The 24,991-nt window shown below is 39.5% G+C and overlaps 1 protein-coding gene across 2 annotated transcripts in view; it reads left to right on the top strand.

The window, feature by feature from the left end:
- The first annotated feature begins 270 nt into the window (after positions 1-270).
- Positions 271-24,991, top strand: part of CNTLN (centlein) — a 239,596-nt gene continuing 214,875 nt past the window's right edge. For both annotated transcript variants that reach the window (XM_089489430.1, XM_089489423.1), the window contains exons 1-2: positions 271-676; positions 19,902-19,990. In XM_089489430.1, the coding sequence (XP_089345556.1) occupies positions 584-676; positions 19,902-19,990 (182 nt within the window). In that variant the 5' untranslated portion in view covers positions 271-583. The remainder of the gene's footprint in view (positions 677-19,901; positions 19,991-24,991) is intronic.

Here is a 24,991-nt window from a genome sequence, read left to right as displayed (position 1 = left end):
TAAATAAGATATTAAATGATGCAGTAGTGTATATGCAACTTGTACTTTATTTATAGCTGCGTGAGGGCGCATAAAACAGTGGCAGCAGAAGCGTTCTTCAGCTTCAAAAGCAACAAGAGTTAGAGCGACTTATATTGAAGCCACGCCCATCGCCTCAGAGCTAACTTTGGGCGGGAAACCGTTGCTCACGCGCGGGGTAACCACTGGCCCCGCCCCTTTCTTTCTCCCTCCTCCCTTCCCCTCCCCTCCCCTCCCCCCCTCCTCCTGGTTTCTTTTAACGGCCGAGCCGAAGACGCTGCGTCCTTCTTCTTGTGGTTCTTGCTGCCACCCGCAGGCTTCTTTTCCTTCCTCTGAGGCAGCGCCGGTGAATGAAAATTAAAGCCTGAGGGGCGGGGCGAGGAGGAGGACTTTGCAGGAGTTTCATTGGTTCACGGGCGGCGCGGTCGGTCGGGAAACACCTCCAGTTTCCTCGTCTGGCTCAACGGCCTTCAAACCCCGAAGGCGGGAAAGGCAGGCAGTTAGTGCAAGAGGAGAGCCTTGGTCTCTAGAGCCGGCCTCCCGGTTCCTCGCGCCGCTTCCATCCATGGCTACCGCCTCCTCCTCCTCCTTCTCCTCCGAAGTCCTCCTCTTGGAGGAAAAGGTCCGGCGCCTGTCAGAGGAGCTGAGCCAGTGCCAGGTCGGTACCGAAGCCGAGAAGGTCCAAAACAGGCTGCACAAATAACCCAGTTTGAGAACGCTTTAACGGGCGTGGCTCAGTGCTGCGTGGGATTCTGGGACTTGTAGTTTTTTGTGTGTGTGTGTGTGTGTGAGATGTGTTTAGCCTTCCCTGTCAGCGCTCTGGAGGCGGCGCCACAACGACTAATATTGATATTAATAGTGATTAATATTATTTATTATCATCAATACTACTAATAATATAATAATTATTATTTTAAAATAATAAAACTAATAACGACAAAATTATTATTAATAATAAATTTATTATTAATAATAAACAATAATAATTAAAATAATAATGCACAATTAATAATAATAAAATTAATGATAATAAATAAAGCCGCCTCGATCGTTTTTATGGAAAGGCGGGGTATAAATAAAAATTATTATTATTATTATTATTATTATTATTATTATTTATTAATAATAAAATTAACAATAAAATTTAATAATAATAATAATAATAAAATTATTTTTACCTCTCCTCTGCAATAAAATCAAGGTGGCTTACTGCGATAAAAAGCCATATAATTAATTTATTCATATATATAAATATATATATATATATATATATATATATAAATACATAAACGATTTGCGCAAACAAACACGTAAAAGTAATACAATAAAAATAAATCTCACTACGCCTTCCCTCCTTAAGACAAACAACATAATAATTACGCGTGCAATTAAAATTACTAAAGTTTTCCCAGGATTCCATAACCAAAAGGTTTTTTTTTATTATTTTAATTAATTAATTTTTTTACTTAATTTATTTAATTTATTTATTTGGTTTGTTTTTTATTTGATAGGTTTTTAGGAGTCAGGGCCCAATGAATGAACTCAGTGGGGTTTAAGCTGCCGAGACGACATGCATAAAATGGAGCAGTGTGGCTTTTTCAACTTGGAGCAGAGTTCAGGGAAAGTTCCCAGTTCTCAGGAGGCTATCAGTCTATATAACTATGACCCATGCGCACTAGTTCAGAATAAGCGCCATGTCTTTTTGTGCAGTGGAACGTGGTGGATTGTAGATTCAGTTAGGATACAAAGCTGTAGCGAGATCCATGTGGCCCTTAACAGCAGGTGCCCCCTTATAATAGCATACTCCAGGCAGTAACCTTCCACTTCAACACTCAGGCCTGTTACAGACTGCCAAAATAAAGCTGCTTCGGGTCTCTTTGGAGGTATGCTGTTTAAATGATGCATGCATCCTAAGAATCCGGAAGCTGCACCAAAGTTGCACTTAAGAATGGAGTGTGGCTTTGGCGCGACCTCCGGACTCTTAGGACCCATGCATCATTTAAATAGCATACCTCCAAAGAGACCCAAAGCAGCTTTATTTTGGCAGTCTGTAACAGGCCTCAGTTTGTTTAGGGAAGGCAGTATCCTAGACTTGGAAAACATATGGAAAGTTTCGGGAACTTTCCTTTTCTATACATAGTAGAGTTCAAAGACATGGCCGTGTTGGTCTGGAAAATCAGTATGCAAAGGAATATCGCAGCACCTTTGAAACTAACTGAAAGATACAAGTTGGTAGCATGAGCTTTCATTTTGAGCTTTATGAAAGCTCTTGCTACCAACTTGTATCTTACAGTTAGTATCAAAGCTGCTGCAAGATCCCTTTGCATACTGTTCATAGTAGTTATTCATGAGACAGACTGTGGTCCATAGTCAAGGACAAAGTGTGTGACAACAAAAGAGTGCTTACTCATACAAGGAGGTCAAGTTCCACAATTTAAGACGGCGTTGTGTAACCTTCCAGAAGTTTTTTGGTCTGCAATTGCCCATAGCCATAGCCAATATAGCCAGTGGTGAGGAGTCGGAGTTCAGTATTTGGAGGGCTATGCAGTTCCCATCTTGGTGTTAGAAAATGAGAGAAGTACATGTATCTGGATAGAAGTCCCTAAATATGGTTTACATATCAAGCTATGCTTACATTTCAGGCTTAAGGCTGGGTGTGCATGAGAAGCATATACCTGTAGACATCCCTCCCATTTGTTTCCTCTATTTGGGGTGTGCAGACAGCCCTGAAGGGGCGGCCTCCAACTGCCCCTTTTATAGCCAGATTGGGGCCGTGGCAGTCTCACGCTGTGGCCCTGATCTGGCCTTAGCAAAGGGCACGATAGCCACAGCTTTACAGGGCTCATTCGGTGCTGTGTAGTGCAGATGCAGCACCAGACGACCGCTGTGACAATGAATACCGTGTGGAGCGGCGTGCAGCATCATGTCGCCCTGGTGGCAGAGCCGGAGCGTGTGTCATATGGACTTTACACCCCGACTCCGTCCCCAACCCTGCCTTTATGACCAGTATGCACAGCCCCTAAATCAAGCAGCAAAACAAGTCAGGTTTGAACACTTAAATGTTCCCATTAACATGCAAAGTGGAAACTGACTAATTGCTCCCAAGCCAGGATTCATAAGCTGATTTCAAACCTGGTTTTAATTCTGGCTTTCATGTTGACTTGTTTGGAAGTATTTAACCAGAGTTCCAGTGTCATGTTTTTGTACACTGATCTTTGTATATGTCAGTATATACTGATTTATTAATCCTGCAGTATTAATTTTTTCCTTGCAACAAATCTGTTAAAGAAGTTAAACTGAGAGACAGTGACATGGCCAAGAGGACCCAGTTACCTTCATAGTCTTAACTGAGTATATCACCAAGTGTATAATTGACAAGTGAGCTCAATCAACACTGAGTTTCTGGCAGCGATATGTAATGAAACCTGGGTAGCTCTGTATATGAAAACTTTAGATGCATATGCTTATTGGATTTCATACTTTAAATTTTCTTTTAGGAATATACAGTACATAAAAACATATTAACCCACTAACCAGGTAATGTTGCTGGCCATGTCTGTGTCATACAGTAAAGCATAAGATTTAGTGTGCTGATCAAGTCAAAGGAGCTGTGCAGACGGCCCTGAAGGGGCGGCCTCCAGCCACCTCTTTTACAGCCAGATTGGGGCTGTGGCAACAGCATGCTGCAGCCCAGATCTGGCCTTGGCAGGGCACAAAAAGGAGCCGCAAAAAGTGGCTCCTTTTTGCGCCCTGTAAAGGGAGCGATAGATGCGATGCTACGGCTTTACGACTCTCCTTTGGTGCTGTGTTGTGCAGAAGCAATGCCAGAGGAGCACTGTGACACTGTGCGTCGTGTGGAGCAGCGCATGGCATTACACTGCCCTGGGGGCAGAGCTGGAGTGTGTGTCATATGGATGCTCCGCTTCCAATCCAGAAACAGTTTGTCTTAGGTTTAGTGTGACATCCAAAAATGAAACTCTGCTTGTTTCTTTCCTAACAAGGTGGTTTCACTAGCCAGGCTTGTTGATGTGGAAGAGCAACAAGCCAGAGTTCTGGGTTTGAATGTCAGACTGAGCAGTGGAGAATCCCTGTATTGATTAGCTGCTCCTATTGGCAGGAGGAAACCAATCAAATGATCAAACCGTGAATGCAGCATGCTTTCTTATAGTTACTGGTTCATTGTGATGTTCAAATGTACCTATTCCAAATTGTATCTAGGACATTTCAGTTGGCCCTACATATCTGTGGATTATTTATCCATATATTTAACCGGAACAACACCCCAGAAGTCTTGGTAGCATGAAATGAAATATTTCTGTTTGGTGTTCGTAATTTTATCTGTATTGATCATGGCCCAATACCAGTATTTCTTTTGTGTATGCAAGTGAAAATTCTGAAATTACAAGTATTTTTGTTGTTGAAAATGCTCAACCTGCATCGTTTTAATTCCTGTTTCTGCCTCCTTGCCAGTTTTGTGATACCAGTGTGATACTTATTATTATTTTCAGCTCCTTTGCTTAATAATTTCTGACTTTGAAGGTACCATTTTCAGTGAATTTTCTACTGTGAATTCACTTTAAGGACCCATTTTCTGCATGGCTACCATTAATTTAAACCAAATCAGTTTATGTCAGTATTTATATGTATTTATATGTTCAGGTACTAATTTTGGAGCCTTTAAAAAAACCTATTCTATTGGCCATTCAAACAATCTGGATAGCGTTTTTCAACTCTTGCAATACCTGCATGGTATTATACTATCCTGAATAATTGGTGTCATCTGCAAGTCTGCCTCTCTCACTGTTCTCCCCTGACTCCAGATCATTTATGAATAAGTTAAATAGCACCAGTCCCAATACAGATCCTTAGGGGACCCCCTGTTTTCCACGAATTTATCTGGGACAGATGTTAGGCTGACTAGTCTGTAATTATGTGGATCCCCCCTGGATCCTTTTTTTTAAAAAATTGATGCTGCATTGGCTACCTTCCAGTCCTTTGCTAAGGAGATTTATTTTAGTGATAAGTTGCATATTTTTGTTAAAAGATCAGCAATTCCATGTATGAGCTCTTTAGGAACTCTTGGGTGAGTGCCATCCAGCTCTGGTGACTTATGTTTCATTTGTCATTTAGTTCTAAAACTCTATCCTTTGTCATTTCCATATGATACAGTTTGTCTGAGGCACTTCCACAAAATAGTAGTTCAAATGGGAGAATGTCTTCCAGCATCATCTGCATTAAAGACTGCATTAAAGACTGCAAAGAATTCATTGGGCACTCTTTTGCAAATAAGGTCATATGAATTATTAGTTTGCAAATGTCCTTCTAGGCAGCTTCCCTCACATACCTTAAGTTAATAATTTGTGGTAGCACTAAAAACAAAATAAAAAAGGGACAAATGGAATGCAATGAATACATTGATGCCAGATGCACAAACTGTTATATAAAAGATTACTAAACACAACAGTTGATTACACAATCACTAATCACTATCAGTGATAATCACTATCACTTGCTCTGTCTTCCTGGTTCAGAGAATTGTATTTCAAGTGCTTTGTACTAATTTCTTATTGCTTGCATATTTATTTATGTACATGCATTTGAGTCTCTTAAAGTTTGGTGAGGCTTATTACACATGTTAACTTATTAAATGCTTATGGTCTCATTGTAAAAATAAACTATTGTATTTAGTAATATTTTATACAACTACAGTGTGTGGCTGTAAACTCCTCTAGGTAAGAAAATGTCATCCATTTCATTTACTTGGAGGAATTTTTTATTCTTCACTATGCAAGTGGATATGTAGAAGACTGGTGATGCTTTCTGTAATTTTTCTGTATTCTTCTGTTGTTGTTGTTATCTGATTAATGGAAAGGATGTATACTTGGGAACAGCCAGAATGGTTAGGCATATGCCATACACACAGGTTTTTCTAGATTTGGTGACCATTAATGTAGGAATTCCAAGTAAAGGCTATTAAGATAGAAGGACTAGAAACACCCACTCCTGAGAACATGGAATGCTGCTGCAAAGTGAGAATAGAGAGTGCTGGGCTAGACAAACCAAAGTCAGACAATATAAGGTAGCTTCGCAGTCTCCGACTGATGTGCTTTTAAGCCAGGTAATAGACTATTGTTGTTGTATGCCTTCAAGTCATTTCTGATTTATGACTACCCTAAGGTGGACCTAATGGGTTTCTTGGCAAGATTTGATCACAGGGGAGTTGTCTTTGTCTTAATCTGGAGCTAAAGCTCACCCAGTGGATTTCCATGGCTAAACAGGGAACCAAACCCTGGTCTCCAGAGCTATAATCGAATGCTCAACCCACTACACTGTGCTGACTCTCTAATAGACTGTGCATTATTCAATATTTAAAAAAATATGCGAAATAAGGCTCTAATCTGCTACACCTGAAAGGATGAATCTGTGATCTTCCGGATGTTGTTGGATTGCAGTTCACATTCTCCTAGAAAGTTGGAGGTGATAGGAGATCAGAGACATCTAGAGGACTAGAGATTACCCAGTATATATGCTTATGCGGAAATATACCTCTTTGAACATACTGGGACTTAATTCCCAGTAGACATATCAATATTTTCTTTTTATACTTAATGGAACACTTATGCATGTCTTGAAAGTAATAAATCAGAAGTCAGATACATCTTTGTTCAAAGGCATGAGGATAGAAGAGAACATAGGGAGACACCAGTAAAGCACCACTTGATCTTGTACTTGTCGCTTAATATTCATACTCAGATAAGGAACATTGCTTATAGTAGAATAAAAACTATATGATGCTAGATGTCTATAAAAAGCTGTGTTTATTTATTTAGCTATTTTTACATAAAGCTACTGAAGTGGGACAGTCCATTTAAGCAGTAAGTACGTAGGGGCTGTACAGATTGGTTGGAAGGGGCAGCGAGATGCCACCCCTTTTTGCTCCGGATCGAGGCTGCGGCAACCGCATGCTGCGACTCCATTCCTGCCTTCGGAGGACACAAAAAGAACCCACCCCAAGCAGCTCCTTTTTGGTGGCATCTTGTACAGGGCCTTAGAAGGTGTGTCATAGGCGGGGTACAGACCGCCAGAAAGAGGCGGCCAATAGCCGCCTCTCTTTTCCGCGTAACCGTGCCGCAGCATCCAAATTGCGTGGCACGGCTATGTGGAAGCAAAAAGGACTGCTAAAAAGCAGCTCCTTTTCCTGCTGCCGCAAACTGCCTGCGGCGGTGCGAGGACGTTGCTGCTGCATGTGCACCCGTCTGGAAGGTGCGTGGCAGTGACGTTACAGCTGTGCGTGCCGTGTATACGGCGCCGCACAGCCGTGATGTCCTGGTGACGTCCTAGGGTTGTGGGGCGTCTAGAAACGGCACCCCAAGGCAACCCTAGCACGTCGCCAGGACGTACTACAGAGCCCGTTTGCCCAGGGCCATAGCCATGACAGGGCAGCATGATGACACCCCTTTGCTGCTGTGCCATTTGGGCACTGCACTGGAGGTGCGTCATCATGGCACGGGCAGTGTGGACCGGCCGTGTGAACCAAAATGGCGCCTTGGCGGCAGCATAAAGGCATTGAGCGTCAAGACACTCAGCCCTGACTCTACCCACAGACCGGCGCCTTTTGCCAGCCTGTACAGGGCCTTAGAAATTTAGGAATATTATCATTAAAGGTCAAAAGCCATTATTAATTTGGATTAATTTGGATCTTGGGCAAGGTGGTATACAGCAGAGACCTTGCTCTCAGCACAGAAAGTATTTATTGCTGCCTTTGGTAGATGTAGCAGTAAACTGTTAGGTCAAATGAATGCTGGAAGTACAGTATTAGTAAATTCATCTGAACTGAAGATGATCTAGTTTAGGCCATGTTGTTATGGTTTGGTACATGTAACCAAAGAGTTTTTAGTGCAAAGGGGAATGTTTTTCATAACCATTTCTAATACATACCCAAAATAATTAAAAAAAATTGTCCCGAATGATTGGTTTTATTTTATGTGGTCATTCTAATCGGTTCTGGTTGAGTCTGAGAGTGTAGCAGAATCTTGCTCTGAAATTATTTTTTCCTTGCTTCTGTTCTGGTTGAGTGTCAACAGAGATTTTGAGAGAATAAAAAAGAGGAAAGGAAGGAGAGGAGAAAAATATGTAGAAGCACTTTTAAGACTAACTGGTTTTTATTTTTGCATGAACTTTTATGGATATAAATACACTTCTTCAGATGTAGTACAAAGATTCTGATGTTTTGTTCTAATTTAGGAAAAAGCAAAACAAAAGAATACAGGTTTAAATCAAGTTCGGTTTGACTTCCTGCCTAAAATCAGAGATTATAATGCCACGCAACAGATATTTGGGGCAGGTGAATAGGTGGTTTCTTTAAATAATAAAAGTATGACTGTAGCTAAGTAGATATCAAAGGACACCCACATACCAAATCAGAAATGTTTGACTATGTTTGTCTGAGTTTGAATTTTTCATATAGCCAAAACAGATGAATGCAAATATGCATCAGATTATTAGGATGGTTTTTTACAATAACACCCCCCCCCCCCCAATAATCTGTGTTTTCCAGTAAGGCTCTGTCTTTTTGTGTTACTTTCAAATATGGATAGATTTCCTTATGAATACAGTATATAGTTGAATAAACATAATACAAGGCAAGGATAATTCATCACAGATGGTCTTTGTTAATTTTAAAGTTGCTGTAATCCCTTATGTTTGGTGCAAATACACTTCTTGATAATAAATGCATCATATTATAAATCAGAATAAATGCTTCATATTATAAAGCCTGTGGAATTTTGCAATGGGCCTTATAATTCTTTGGCAGGCATTTTTCTGCTGTCTGGGGAAATATTTCTTCCAAAATATTATCTGGTTCAGAATCTGCTTGTTGCTCCTATGCATGTGTCTTCAGTCATTATTATGCCAAACCATGGTTTGATGCTATGTGAATGGTATTTCTGCTTTCATTTTTATTCTTCTGTTTTCTTCTTCTGTATTTTGAATTCTCGTGACATGGTATAACAGTCTGCCATCCTGGGCAGTTACATTTGAGCCTGGATATGAAGATTTGCCATTAAATTGATAGGGGGGGGGGGGAGAAAGTTTGTTCACATAGTACTGACTTAGCCTGCATCTACACTGTCGAAACAATGCATTTGGAAACAACTTTAACTGTTCTGGCTCCATCCTACAGAATCCCGGGAACTGAATTTTTGTGAGATACCAGCACTCTTTGACAGAGAAGGCTAAAAACATTATAGAACTAAAAATACCAGGATTCCACAGGATGGAGCTACAGCACTTAAAGTGATGTCAAACTGCATTATTTCTATGCTGCAGATGCAACCTCACTTCATTCACACAGTACCTTGGGCTTCCACATATCCTCATTTGTGAGTGTCTGAATGTGCTTTCTCTTTGTCTGTCAACTAATGGTGACTCTATTAATTTCATAGGGTTTTCTTAGGCAAGGAATACTTAGAGGTGGTTTGGCCAGTTCTTTCCTCTGAAGTACAGCCTACAGCACTTGGTATTTATCAGCAATCTCTCACCCAAGTACTAACCAGAGCTGACCCTGCTTATCTTCCAAGAGCATATGGGAACTGGTGACTCTAGCAGTGATGGTGAACCTATGGCATGCATGCCAGAGGTGGCACTCAGAGCCCTCTCTGTGGGCACATGTGCCATCGTCCCAGCACAGAGTTTGCCAGTGTTTGTTACTAGAAAGCCAGAGGGACATGGCACTTTGCAATAAATATGTGGGTTTGGGGTTGCAGTTTGGGCACTCGACCTCTAAAAGGTTCATTTACAGTAGTTTCTATTCATTCATCTAATTCTACTAATTCATGGTACAGTGGTACCCCGGGTTACGAAAGTAATTCGTTCCGCCGCCGCTTTCGTAACCCGGAAACTTTCGCTAGCCGAAAAAGCCCATAGGCTTTAATAGCGAAAGCCGCGATTCCGTGTGAAATCGCGCCGAAAAGCACCAAAATTTCTTTCGCAACCCGGAATAACCTTCGTAACCCGGAAACAATTAATTAAGTGAATTTCTTTCGTAACCCGGAAATTTCGTAAGGCGGCGCATTCGTATCCCGGGGTACCACTGTATATGAAACATGCAGCATGATATCACTTTCCATTCATTTCAGTCAAAGTATGCTATGTTTAACAGTATTTGAAAGACCAAATAGTAGAATGTAGTTTGTAGGATGCATACTGCTTCCTCTAATTCTTAAGCCTTTTGTTTATGACAATATAAGATAATCCACAGCTAATGACTGGACTGTTGGATGTGGACTAGGAAGATCCACATTCAGGTCTCTGTTGAGCCATGACATTTACTTCATGACCATGGACCACTCAATCAGCTTGACCTGACAGGGTTGTCAGAATAAAATGGGGAGGAGGGCAGTCATGGGTACTGTCTAAGCACATTGGAAGGAAGGTGAGATACCATCTCATTGACAGTGCAGTCACTAATAGAATCTAGTGCCCTACTTAATCTTCATCTAATTCTTCTCAGAATTTGCCTTGCCACTGTTTGTTTAACCATGTGTGTTTAGTCTATCCGTTTTGATTTTACTGACACTTCTGTAACTTTGAAAAAGCCATAAGAGTATACATGGTTATGTATAGTAGCACTATTGCTGACTTTCTCCTCAGAGCAATGCATGCTCATGCGGCATCCATTTGTCCCTACGATTCCTCATCCTTGTTTTGCCATGTCCAGCTTGGGATATACTGTATATATTGACTAAATGATACTTCTTTGCTTATATGCTTTTTAGCTGAATTGTAAATCATTTGTCTTAATACCTGAAATTATGATAAAGGGCAGCAAGGACAGCAGCACACCGTCAATACTTCCTGCTCTTTTAAAATGGTTTATGGAGTAAATATGAAAAAAAAAATAACCTTTGTGTTAAGACTGAATAAAATTATGGATATTCAGCTATCCCCAGAAACATGCATGTTCTCTGTCTGAAACAGCTGACTATCCAGCTTGAAACCACTGGGAGTCTTTTTTGTCTTTGAAGCTATATGTTTGCAAATGCAAGCTTTAAAAACATGAAACTTTGATACAAAATTGATGTCAGCAAGGACACCTCAGCAGTGAGATCATAAACTCTTCAACACATATATTTCTACAAGAAATTTATGAAAACCTTTTCAAAGTTTGAAGCAGTTTGTTATATATGTATACCATTGCTGCTTCCCTGAAGTATTGTTCTTCACTCCTTTTCTCCTAAAACTAATATGTATGTTGCCATCATTTCCCAGATGTTATGACATACTCAGTTTCTCAATAGTTCAGTTGTTCTTAGACCCGAGTAGTTAAGCTAGAAAGCTAGTCAGTTTTAATAATACCTACCTTTTGTATTTGCTTAGTAATTTTTGTCAAAGCGAAATATTTTCTGAATATTTCAGATGATCTGAAGATGTTCCTAAGGCCTCTTGACCACCAGTTTTCACTTCCATACACATTCAGAGAAATGCACATTCAGAAGATAGCTGTGATAAATTAGATGTCTTCTATTAAAAATGTTATTTGTCTAAGGGAAGTCAGAAAAAGTTCAGATTCAGACCCAAGTCATTGACTGACATTTCTAATGTGGATTGCTTGGCATTCGTATTTCTCCTTTCTTCTAAGAAGCTTAAAGTAACAAACATTATTCTTCCCCATTATACCTTTACCAAAACCGTTTTAGGTATATTAGTCTAAAACATATTTCTTTTTTGAGTTGGCCATGCAGATGACCAAAGGACTTGTATCATTAAGGTTGCATCCGCACTGCAAAAATAATACAGTTTGACACCACTTTAACTGTCATGGCTCAATGCTTTGGAATTCTGGCATTTTGTGAGGCATTTAGCCTATGTCAGAGTCCAGAAATTGTAGTTTATTGTGGCATCAGAGCTCTAGAGAGCTCTGGTGCCACAATAAACTACAATTTCTAGAATTCCATAGCTTTGAGCCATGACAATTAAAGTGATGTCAAACTGGATTATTTCTGTAGTATGGATGCAGCCAGAGTCCCTAAACCAGGAGTCATGAACTTACTCTAGATGTTGCTGGATTCCAGCTGGCTTGTCAGCAATGAGGGCTGATAGGAGTTGTCATCCACTAACATGGTATTCTGCACTTCTGCCCTATGGTGGACACTGTCCTTGCCCTGGGTTTTGCAGCTGTGGTGACCTGAGATCCATAATGCCTATCAATGAACTTTTCACCAAAGCTGTGACTCTAATATAGAATCTAATGCAACTCTTCTATCGCTTAAACTAGAGTGATGACATGTGTCTTTAAAATTATGGTCCTGTATTGCAGTGAGATGTACAGTGCTTAACAGATAAATCTTTTCTCTTTAGCCATATTGACTCTCTAAGAAAATGTGCCAAGTGTTTGTGTTTGGCGATAGTATCTGTATCATGGGATTTCATAGATATTCATATCTTCAAAACAGCTTTGAAATTTACAGACAGATGAACACTATGCAAATGTTCAGCATCGTTAACAAGTAACAAAGATTCCCATAGGTCAAACTGGTGTTTTGACTGTTAGACCACCACACTCTGTTCCTTGGGCCAGTTATTGAATGCAAGATTCTTTTTTTTAAAAATACTCATCTCCTGCATTTTATTTATCTAGAAAAAGTTTTGTGACCTTATCGGGAAATGAATTTGTAATCTCCGTTATGCCATGTGTTCGAAAGGTTTCGTTTGGCTTGCTGAGTTGTGTGAAATAGTGGCTTACTGATGCTACTTACATCCTCTTTTTAGGCCCCAAACAGTTCTCTCAAGGCAACTTAAAGAATTTACATTGACATAATTCAGTGAGAATACATTGGTTTATAGTCTGTTGTGCTAGACGAAAATGTGAAATTCTCAGAAATTTTGAAACGTTGGGTGAAACTTGATTTTAAACATGATTTTTAAAGGATTTTTTCCCTCCTTGGGGAAGGAAGTAGCGAGAATGAGGATGGCAGTATTGAAATACATGCTGTACTTCTTAAAAATTAAAGCTAAACTTATTTTTTTAAACTAAATGTTAAATTTGTGTTGTGTCTTTTTTAGATTGTAAGCCTTAGGGCAGGGAACCGTCCAATTAAAAAGACTGTATGTACAGCACTGTGTAAATTTACAGCACTTTATAAATAAAGGTTAATAATAATAATAATAATAATAATAATAATAATAATAATGTATTATGTGTAACATAGGGTGCAATTCTATATGCCAAGGGTATGGAACTGTCATTCTCCAAAGACTCTTGCTGTACAGTTTCATATGTTTGTAAAGCATATAGGTAGCATTGCAAAACCTTAGTATATATTTGTTTTTGCTGCTTCACAAACTATGATAAACACTTCCCGATTAAATCCTGACCCTGGCACTTACATGCATAAACAGAGAGGAAACAAATTCTAGAGAAACAAACCATAGAGGACAACCATCAAGTAATCAAGAATTATAGGATAGCATTTGGCTGTGAACTTTATAACAAGAGTGACTGAATTCTTAGTATTTCATGATCCTTTATAAATCCAATTCACATGCTGTGACCTTAACTTGTGAAGAGCCGAGTGGCACAAGCTAGCTTCCCTCTCATCCCTATCAATGTCTCTGCACCCCAGTCATTCTGTACTGAATAGGATGGAAGGTCTGAAGAAGGGATTCAGGTTAGAACCTAGAGTCCTCCACAAAACTGAGAACCTCAACTACAATATCATGGGGAGAATTCTTAGAAAATTTGCTGACGTGCCCTATAGATTTCTTTCAAGCTACCTCCTCAGCCTGGGAAACTTGGGGTTGGAGCTGGTACATGCGAACATGGTGAAGGGAGAACTAACATGCACATCCAACCCCTTCCTCCTTGGGCTAATGAAATAAAACTTGAATAGGGAAAAGCCTCTGTAGCTGGAAATAGCTGTTATAAATTTTTTGCACAAGTTTTTTCACAAGTTTTACAACTTTTTAAAAATAAAGTCTTACAAAGGTTTTGCAAAATTTCAGCCCCTGAAGCCATGTAGTAAGTGTGTTTGTAAAGCATAAAGGGTAATATAGCATATAAAGCTTTGCACATTGTGGAATATGTCTGTAATACTAAGAGCACAACCATTGTCTGCTTCCAGACCTGAAGTCAACCATATGAAAATAAAATGATAAGCTTGAAAGAAAAACATAAACAGTGAATTGGCTTATAACATACCTGTCTGCAAAGGATTAGTAGAATCACATGGCTGATGCAATCTGATGTAAGGCAGCCAAGAACTAGAGGTCACCAGGTGTTGTATCACAAAGAAAAGACCACTAAGATCCTTTTTCTGATTGGAGGTGGATATTGTTTACATAAGCAGGGACCGCTAAAGATCTCCGAGCTGACTGGAAAGAGAAAGTCTGGGAATTATATAAGATTGGCCCAGAACATACAGACAACAGACTGACTGAGCATCAGCCTCCCACGCAGATATGGATGTTATACAGGTTTCAGTGAAGCAGTGTTCCTGGCTGATAAAAGACCCAGACAATGCTTGTAAGAAACAACCTCTGCTCTCAAATCAGCTAGATATACTGTAATTCTTATCTCCATATATACTAATTACGTACAGTGGATGCCCGTTATGGATGTTTGTAGATATCTAATGGATGCTGCTATGTGTATAACAATGCCCAGAGATATTTCCCTTCCTTGGATTCCTGTTTTCTCCACAGATGGTATATGAGTTAGGAAATCCCAATATTACCAAATATGTTAATGTGTAACTACAGAAATGCTTGCTAAGAAAAAGCAGACTATATAAAGGATATTTCCCTTTGTAAAATGTATGCGGTGTAATGTAATGAATGTAGTGTATTTAGATATTGAAAGTCTATGTTTGTCCCTGAGGAGAGTGTATATTTGTATAGTTGGCCCTTCTTATACATGGATTTTTTATACACGGATTCAAGCATACACGGTTTGAAAATGTTAAAAAAAGTATAAATTTCAAATATCAAACCTTGATTTTCCATTTTTTATAAGGGGCACCATTTTGCTATGACATTATATTTAATGGGGCTTGAGCATAAATGGATTTTGTTATACACGGGGGATCCTGGAACCAAACCCCAGCGTATAACAAGGGTCCACTATATATCATTGACCGTAAATAATAGTGTAAAGGAACAGCAGAGAGCCTGCTCATTCTCCCAAATAACCTGTGATTCCAAGCCTTAAGTGGATTGTGAATAGTAATTTTGCCTGTTGTAGACTTTACCAATGTTCATGGGTTGGAAGCACAGGCATCCAGATAGTGATAAAGGGAGCCTATTAACAAATGCAGATTAGCTACAAACAGTAAAGAACCACATCTGTTTCACAGAGACCAAATTCCTGAACACTTTTAGCATAATGTAAATGTATTCCAGAACCAGCATGGTATAGTGGTGTGTTAAAATAGAACACTGGAAACCCACTGGGTGACCTTGGGCAAGTCACACTCTCTCAGCCTCAGAGGAAGGCAAGGGCAAACCATCTCTGAACAAATGTTGCCAAGAAAACCCAGCAATAGATGCCTTACAATCCGCGTAAGTCAGAAATGACTTGAATGCATACAACAACAACAGTAGTGTATATTCCAGGATAGTTATCCTGGTCCCTAATTTGCCAGCTTTATGCTAACCTAGGGCCTCAACAGGATTCTGGCTTTGAGGCTAAATGATAACTCCCCCTTTTCTTTCCTCTGTTGTGGCTTCGAACATGCAATAGGAAATATGTACAGTTTACTGCTACATCCACAATTGGAAAAAACTGTAATTAGCTTAAAGTGTGGTTGAGGAAAACAAACCAAACTCAAAAGTGTGGGCCATGAAGCTGTCTTACATAAACTGTATTTAAGATTAATTAAGTAGACTTCTTTTTTCAGATATAACAATAGACCCTAGTTGAATGAAAATGCAAGCAAAAACTAGTAACTGTGGTCGTGTCAAAGGAGAGCGAAAGGAGTAAATGAGCCCAAGGCTAGTGTAATTCCAATGCTAAACCAAAGTCCAATTTCCAATAGTGGGAATTGGTATTATTTTCTGCCTCTCACCTGCACTTGATTTTACATTGCCTCTCTCTCTCTCTCTCTCTCTTTTTCTTTCTTTCTTCTTGTAATTCAGTTTTCTATAACTGATACTATGTAAGTTGCTTCAGGAGGCTTTTCGACACAGAAGGGGGGGGGTAATATGCTATAAATACACCACAGCTGTGCATTTATGTAGTTTTAAGCTGGTCTAGGCTAGTGGTTCCAAAACTATGGGATAGGCCAAAAAAACTTATGTTATGATACAAAGAAAAAGAGCATGGGCTCAAAGTAGCCATGAATAGGGGCAAAAAAAGGCCACCTTCACCTTTTTACCTTTTACTGCTCTGGCCTTACCTTCTTGTAGCCACTAATGCTAATTCTGCAGTGACTTTGCATTTGGTAAAATTGGATGCAGCAGAATTACCTGTCCTCAGAAAAAGCCTGCTTCTAACAGTGACTTTTACAGAACCCCAGGTCTTTGATTGTTTATTCCCATGTGGGTGGGTCATTCTTGTGCCTGAATGCTGTGATTTGAAGGTGCCCCTGATTCTGATTTTTTAAAAATGAGTTTCCATAGTTATCAAAATCATAGAAAATGCTGTTCTAGTATCTGCTGAAAAGCTTTGAAGATTCAAATTCTGAGAGCTGCATACTTTCTTAGTATCAAACAGAGGCCTCAAACCAATGTTTGTTTTACCTTTTCATAGTATATGGGGTTTGTGGTCTGCACCTGTGTATACTTTTCTATATTACATGAAGAAATCTGCACTGTTTCTATTATGACACAACCACATTCAGTAGCAAGGATCAGAAGCAGGATTGTTCTGCATTTCCATATGTCTGCTAACATGACGATGATGAGGTATAATTATTTTCACTCTTGACTGAAGCGCAATTCCGTTGTCTCTCTCTTTCATAACTGTCACTTTTTCAATGTGAGGCCTGACCTGCAATCATTGCAGATGCTTTGCTGCTCTGGGAAGAGCATCTCACTTTCAATATAGTTCCCAAAGCACTCTAAATATTTATGTTTTATACATCTCTCTTTCCAGCCTCCACACACACTCCCAAAGTGAGCTTCTTCTTTTGCTGACATGCAGTGATGGTGTGAGTAATTTTATTTTTAATGAGGAAATTTGGGGAAACTTCCAAATGACATCTGTATTCTGTCCTGTACATAGAAGTGCTCAGCTGCTAAAGGTACACTTCTGCTGACCTCTATGTGCTGTTAACATACGCAGAGCAGACAGAACAGTCCTTGGGTATGCTGAAGATTGATATATCCCAGGCTTTGACAGCTGTACAGTTGGGTCACTGTGCCAAATTCAGGTTAGATGTGCAGTCTTGTTTCAGACAAAATTAGTGGGCTCTTGGAACCATTTAGAAATGTATCTTACCAAGGCCCTTAATTGTATAAGGAGTTTTATAAAAAGTCTTTAAAAGTTGTTATTCTGAAGATGGCAATAATTTTCACTAGTCATGTAATATCAAATATTTGGATAAGATAAAGAATATTCAGTGGCCTGAATCTGGATACTTTTGGTTAGAAAGCTTAGAATAATGTTTGTTGTGAAATTCCAGTACATATATATTAGGCAAAACAAGGTATGTTTTGTTTTGTTTTACTTGCTGGAGAATGAAGTTGCATCTGGAAACCATGTCTGCTGACATTGACTTTTCACCAGCCTGTGGAGGGTATGTGGATGATGATCCTTCTGCATATTTATCTTAGTATGCACTTAGAGCCGTGATGGCAAACCTATGGCACGCGTGTCAGAGGTGGCACTCAGAGCCCTCTCCGTGGGCACATGTCCTGTCGCTCCAGCACAGAGTTTGTTACTGGAAAGCCAGAGGGACATGGCACTTCGCAATAAATAAGTGGGTTTTGGGTTGCAGTTTGGGCACTCAGCCTCTAAAAGGTTCACCATCACTGACTTAGAGCTTCTTTGGATGTGAGACAAACATGTAGTCCGCAAGTGATCTGGCCACTTGATACATTGGCAGTAGGGAGTGAGACTAATTTGAACAGCCCTGTTATCCCCCTTACATATTCCTTGAATGCATGAAGTTTGTGTCATATTCATCCCACCACATGTTACCTAGGAAATTCCTGGCTTTTTCAATGTAAATTTCTTCTTCCTAAAGCTTCTGGAGTAGGGTGGCTAATTTGGATTGAGAGTATGTCACAGTAGAAAGGAAGTCTAACCCTTCCTGCATTTTCATGGGCTTGATGATTCACACATAACGGTTATTCTGTGTCCATGTGAAGCCTTCAGAAATGTTTGGAGTAAGTACAGTAAAATGCATACAAGTCAGGGTTCCTTTGCTTTCCCTTCAGTTTCTTTTTGTCCACTGCTGCAAGCAGCAAAAGCATGTTGGGACTTCTCTTCTCACAGGGGAGAGTGAATTTTCTTGGGGATCTTATTATTATTATTATTTTGGTTGATACCTTCTGCTTTTATTTCATATTTGCTGTTGTTCACAGTTAAGTTTAATCAATAATTTTTCTCTCTTGTTTTCATGTGGCATCAAGTTCCTGGCATCAAATGCATACAGCCACATATTGAATGGATTTGTTCATCGAGTATTACCATATCACACTGCTTTCTTACCCATGAATCCCTTGTCTTTCCCCCTACCCTGGGGGAGGGGAACAGCTTGTATGTTTGAGTTTGAATGAACATTTGACAGTCTTCTGAATTGCAGCCTGCCATGAATGCTTTTCTTTTTTAAGGAAGGAGACGATATGCAGTTGTACCATTTACCTCATTTGATAGTGAATGTCATTTACATCCTGCCTTGAATCCCATTGTGGGAGAAAAGTGGGATACAAATCCTTGAAATAAATAAATAAATAAATGAAATAAGTTTAGAAGTAATAGTCAAAAGTGATCCTTTCCTAAACTGATTTGAAGTAAAGTAGAGAAGACAGGTGACATCAATGAGGCAGAATTGTCCTCAAGAAAAGATTTTCAGGAAGGAACGCTTCTGTTGGGTATAGGAAAGATGGAAGCGCTGGGCATGTAAGGAGAAAAGTTGGAAGCAAGTTCTTTTAGCAGCCTAATAGCTAAAATAACAAAAATCTTCCCTAGGAGTTTACTGGTTGAAGAAAGTGCAAAAGATTAGATGTTGGGCTGAACATTTAGAAATGCTAAGGACCATAACATGAGCTTGTGTTTGTATGACCGAGGAGGAAGTACAAAAAATGAAAAAAAAAGATTTAGGGACTGCTGAGCTGATGGTGTCTTGGTATAGAGTGAAGGAAGAGACAAAGAAGATTTGGAGTTAGCATGGTATAGTAGTTTGAACATTGGACTATGACTCTAGAGATCAGGGATCAAATCCCCCCTTGGCCATGGAAAGCTATGTGCAAGTCACATTCTCTCAGCCTCAGAGGAAGCCAAAGGAAACGTCCTCTGAAGAAATCTTCCCAAGAAAACCCATTATAGGGTCTCCTTAAAGTCACCATAAATTGGAAATAATTTGAAAGGACAAAACAACAAGGAAAGGAGCATGTGGCTGTTAGACCCAGTCTTGTAGTATCCTGTCTGTCTGAATTATATAGAAGGACACATAATTCCTTGCATTATACTTTATATTGACCTTTTTCTGCTATGAGAAAAAATTGTAACTTAGAAAAATTCCCTCCTGCACAATTCTTTTAAAATATAGCTTAAGGTTTGCCTGTTTTAAAGTGGTTTTTTTCTCCATGCAAAAGCATGAGAGAAATATTCTGAGTTATCAGATCACTAGACCTTTTAATATGGTGTTTTAAATAACCAGTACTGCAGTATGACTATATCAGTATGTTTAATATATTTCATTTTCTATTTATTTCTCAAGGCTGATAAAGAATTTGTGTGGTCTTTATGGAAACGACTTCAAGTTGCAAATCCAGATCTTACTCAAGCAGTCAGCTTGGTTGTGGAAAGGTAAGTTAGAAGGTCTGAGTACAATTATTCATTCTGAACATGGACATGGGTTTCATTTCCCCTTCTAAACAAATTTGTCCCCTTCTAAACAAATGGAGGGGATGCAGTGGCTTAGTGGTTAAGACGTGAGTTCTGATGAGTTTGAGGCCTGAGTGCTGCATGATGGGGTGAGCTCCCATCTCCAGTCTCAGCTTCTGCTATCCTAGCAGCTCGAAAGCATGCAAATGTAAGTAGATAAATAGGTACTACTTAAGTGGGAAGGTAACATTGTTTGGTGTGATCATGCTGGCCGTTCTCGGACAACGTTGGCTCTTCGGCTTAGAAATGGACATGAGCACAGCCCCTACAGTTAGTTATGACTAGACATTCATGTCAACAACAATAACAACAACAATAATATTTTATTTTTATCCCACCTCTCCAACAGGATCGAGGTGGCTTACAACAATGGTAAAATACAATATAAAAAACATCATATATGTATCATAGAATAATAGAGTTGGAAGAGACCACAAGAGTCATCCAGTCCAACCCCCTGCCATGCAGGAAATCTCAATCAAAGCATCCAACCTCTGTTTAAAGACCTCCAATGAAGGAGACTCCACTACACTCTGAGGGAGTGTGTTCCACTGTCGAACAGCCCTTATTGTCAGGAAGTTCCTCCTAATGTTGAAGTGGAATCTCTGTTCCTGGAGCTTGCATCCATTGTTCCAGGACCTAGTCTCAGGAGCAGAAGAAAACAAGCTTGCTTCCTCTGCAATATGACATCCCTTCAAATATTTAAACAGGGCTATCATATCATCTCTTAACCTTCTCTTCTCCAGGCTAAACATCCACAGCTCCCTAAGTTGTTCCTCGTAGGGTGTGGTTTCCAGACCCTTCAGCATTTTAGTCGCCATCCTTTGGACATGCTCCAGTTTCTCCACATCCTTTTAAAATTGTGGTGCCCAGAACTGGACACAATATTCATATAATATAATATAAAATACATCACATAAAAATACATCCCTTTATCCCCTCCCTCCTAGAACAACATATAATAATTCCCCATAACAATAATAAAATACATTTAAATCATTAAAACTGTCAGAGATGGGCATCTTGGGGTGGTCTGTATGATGTTCCGTATCAGTGGGTAATCAAGTGAGTTACTCCGGGAATGCCTGTCAGAAGAGATACGTCTTGACAGACTTTTTAAAGTTGACAAGATTGGTGATGGTTTGGATATCTTCCAACAGGCCATTCCATAATTTGGGAATGGCAGATGAAAAGGCCCTCTGGGTAACTTGGTCTTTATTGGCTGCAGTAAATTTTTCCCAGAGGACCTAAGTGCATGGGAGGATTATATGAAAGAAGGCAATCCCGCAAATAGGTTGGACTCAAGCCATGAAAGGCTTTAAAGGTTATCACCAACACCTTGTACTGTGCCCGGAAGCTAATAGGTAGCCAGTGAAGGGATTTTAGGATAGGCATTATGTGGTCACTTCTTGCTGTTCCGGTGACTAATCTGGCTGCCATGTTTTGAACTAATTGATGTTTCTGGACTAGGCACAAGGGTAGCCCCATGTAGAGCACATTACAGAAGTTGAGTCGTGAGGTTACCAGTGCATGTACCACAGTTTCCAGGTCCCCTGGCTCCAGGAAAGGACACACCTGGCGTATCAGCCAAAGCTGATAAGAAGCACTCCTGACTGTCGCATTTATCTGATTTGACATATTAAGCAACGAGTCCAGGAGCACTCCTAAGCTGCGCACACAGTCCTTTAAGAGGAGTGTGACCTCATCCAGGATTGGTTGACCTATCCTTATACCTGGACTACCATTACCTTTTAAAACAAATGCTAATTGTGTATGTTGTGCTTTACTTAGAAAAATGATGTGAGTTATATGCATAAGCTTTTGATTGTCTCTTGTACAAAATGGAGAATAAACCCAGCAGTGGAGACAAATATATTTTTGGGGTCTTTTTAAAATGCTGTGGGAAGCCAAGACCAGTAAAGATATATGTAGGTCACGAGTTCCTTTTGTTTCCTTCTGCAATGAGTATTCAGTTTTTTATGACAGATTGAGTATCCCTTATCTGGAATTCTGAAATCTGAAGTTCTCCAAAATCCCAGACTTTTTGAGCTACAACACAAGTAGCATACCTGTACTGTAACTGTGAGAGTCATGGATGGGGAAAGATGTAGAATGGTGGTAATCCATGTCTCCTGCCAGTTTCAATTCCCCACTTGGCTATTGAAACCCACTGCATGACCTTGAGCAAGGCAAGCACTCTCAGCCCCAGAAAACCCCATGATAGGTTTGCCTTAGGGTTACCATTAGTCAGAACAACTTGAAGGCACACAGCAACACCACACAGAGTTGCAGAAGATGTCTTGCAAAATAGGTTCTTAGGAATCTGGAAAAACACTGGAGAAATATACCTTACTATATACAGTAATGCCTTCAGGAGATATGTAGAAAAACAAAATCTCTGTCCTGTCATTATTTAATTGCTTTCCAAGAAAAATCATTGTGTGGCAAAACAAAGGAAGCCTTACTTTCAAGCAAAAGTATTTGATGGGTACAGATATTTAGTCTAATCATTTTTATTTAATCAATTAATGTTGCAGTAGGCTGTTATTTGCAACCCTTTTAAAACTATCTTCTTCTGTGAAGTATTATAATTAAGCTGTGGTAGTTGAAAAATCTTTTGGGGAAATAATACCTTTGTACTGGTTTGATATGGGAATATTTATCAACAAACAAAGGAAAGTAACTTTTCCTTTTCAGAATGCTTTCATATTCCCAGACTGGGATTGAACTGCCCTAAAAATTTCAAAATAAAACTGGAACCTCATTGTCTGTAGTATGCATTCCTGAGATATACGGAATAGATTTCACTTTTCAGCATTTGTTGTAGTTCTTATTTGGTGACTGTAACTACATTCCCTGTTTTAATATTCAGGTACAAACAAAAAACATCTTTACTGTGCAAATGAGAAATGCCTCTGGGATATATTAAAGCCTCCAGGTATTTTCAAACAAGCCATTGTAAAAGTATATCCATGCTGGTGTTCTTTCCAACTACTTTAAATACTATTGATCTCTGAATTATGTAAAAAAGGTGTATGCTATTTCTAGTTCATTTGCCTTTTGAAACTTTTTTTGATAAAAATTAAGCACAAATAAATACTTAATCAGTATTTTTGAATACCTGTGTTTATCAGGTAAAAAAAGTGAAGGAAGCATTTCATATACTAAACATTTCTAGCAGGAGAAAGGCTTCGAGATTAACTCTTAAAATGCTTGGACACCCTTTTCTCAAGCTTTTTATAGCCGGCTCAAACCTGGGATAACTGAGACAGTTTCTTATTCCAGTTAGGCATATACTTTCAGACATTTTCATGCATTTATCCCATACTGACATGGAGAATCATGCTAGAGCATTATACATATAGCCAGTAAACAAGTCATAGTTTGTTATTTAGCAAGAAGCTGCATTCTATCCTACTGCCACCCATTACCCCATTTCCACCCATTTCTTCCTGTACAGTGTGCTCTGTGTGCCCCATTGATTGCTCCATCTAAAACATCAGTAGACACTGTTTTGCCTGCATGGTCTAAGACCCTACAACCACCTTGATCTAGAGGACTATGAATCTGATTCATCATTGGCATTTCCTGCATTAGCAATCTAGACCTAAAGGATGTAAACAGTTTCACTGTCACAATATTTACCAAGATTACCTTAGTAAATATTTTGTTTGTTCTCCAGTGGGATTATGAGTTCATCACCACTGATCTCAAAATCACTTATTTTCATATCAACATTCACTGTGATCATAGAAAATTCTGGTTTATCCTCAGTAACTACTTTACGATTTCGTGTACAAACTTTTGACCTAGCTACTCTTTCAAAGGCATTCACAAAGTATATGGTGGCCGTAGTTGCTTATGTCTGTCAGGACATGAGGTATTGTCATCTTCCTTTGCATTCATGACTGAATGTTGGTAGCCACTTTTCACAATTTGCTTTGATTGATGGCATAGGCCTTTGTGTTAACTGAGAAATGCCCCTTGAATGGCTCTCAGATCATTTAGTACATCAGAGCCAACCTTGCCTAAACAACAGCAACAGTTTTGCTCCCATTGACGTTAGATTTATTTCCTGTTTAATAAATAAATATATACATAATTTTAAAATTTTGGTGGAGGCCCCTTGTGGGCTCAAACTATTGCTTGGGGGGGGGGGTACAAATAGCTCACAGGCCACAATTTTGTCCATTTATCGATTAGGAATTGGAGCATCGCATTCCTAACTAGCATTAATCTAGTGGAGAAAGTAAATGTCATATCGTCTAGCTACATCTATCAGACTGTAGAAAAAGCCTTTCCTTTCATCCGTCACTATCACTCTTTCTTTCATACAGTGAAAGATATGCTAGGTGTGCTCCCTTTTGTGTGTTGCGCAAGAATTATGATGATGTACAGATGGATTGCCTTTGGTTCTTTGAATGGTCATCCGTTGTTACACAGCTTGTCTTCTCTCCTGCTTATGGATGTTCACTTGTCTTAGTCTCACTTTCTTTTACTCCACTCTGGTGGTTAGCCTTTGAGTGTGCATTAGAACAGGCTCTCCAGAAGGACAGCACCGTCAAACCACTCAGCTCTTGACTGTAAAAATGCAGGTACAGAAATTCATAGAATTATAAAGTTGAAAGGAATGCCATCGCTGTCTAGTCCAACCCTTTGCTCAGTGCAGGCACTTCACTGCACATCCCCATCACATAGCTGTCCAGCCTCTTTTTGAGGTTGTCCAGAAAAAGAGACCACCCCACCATTGCCCAACTGCTTTTATTGTCAAGAGGTTTCTTCTGATGTTCAGTTGAATCTATTTTTCTGTAACTTAAAACCATTAGACCTGATCCTACTCTTTGGGGCAGTGGAGAACAAACCTGCACTCTCCTCTCTGTAACAGACCTTTAGATATTTAAAGAGCGCAGTTGTGCCAGTCTT

Source organism: Sceloporus occidentalis, unplaced genomic scaffold (genome assembly GCF_023333645.1).
Source record: "Sceloporus occidentalis isolate IW3139 unplaced genomic scaffold, rSceOcc1.0.p SCAF_1, whole genome shotgun sequence".
Lineage (NCBI taxonomy): Eukaryota > Metazoa > Chordata > Lepidosauria > Squamata > Phrynosomatidae > Sceloporus > Sceloporus occidentalis.
Note: the sequence above shows the minus strand (reverse complement) of the source record. Positions and strands in the feature narration are given on the sequence as shown.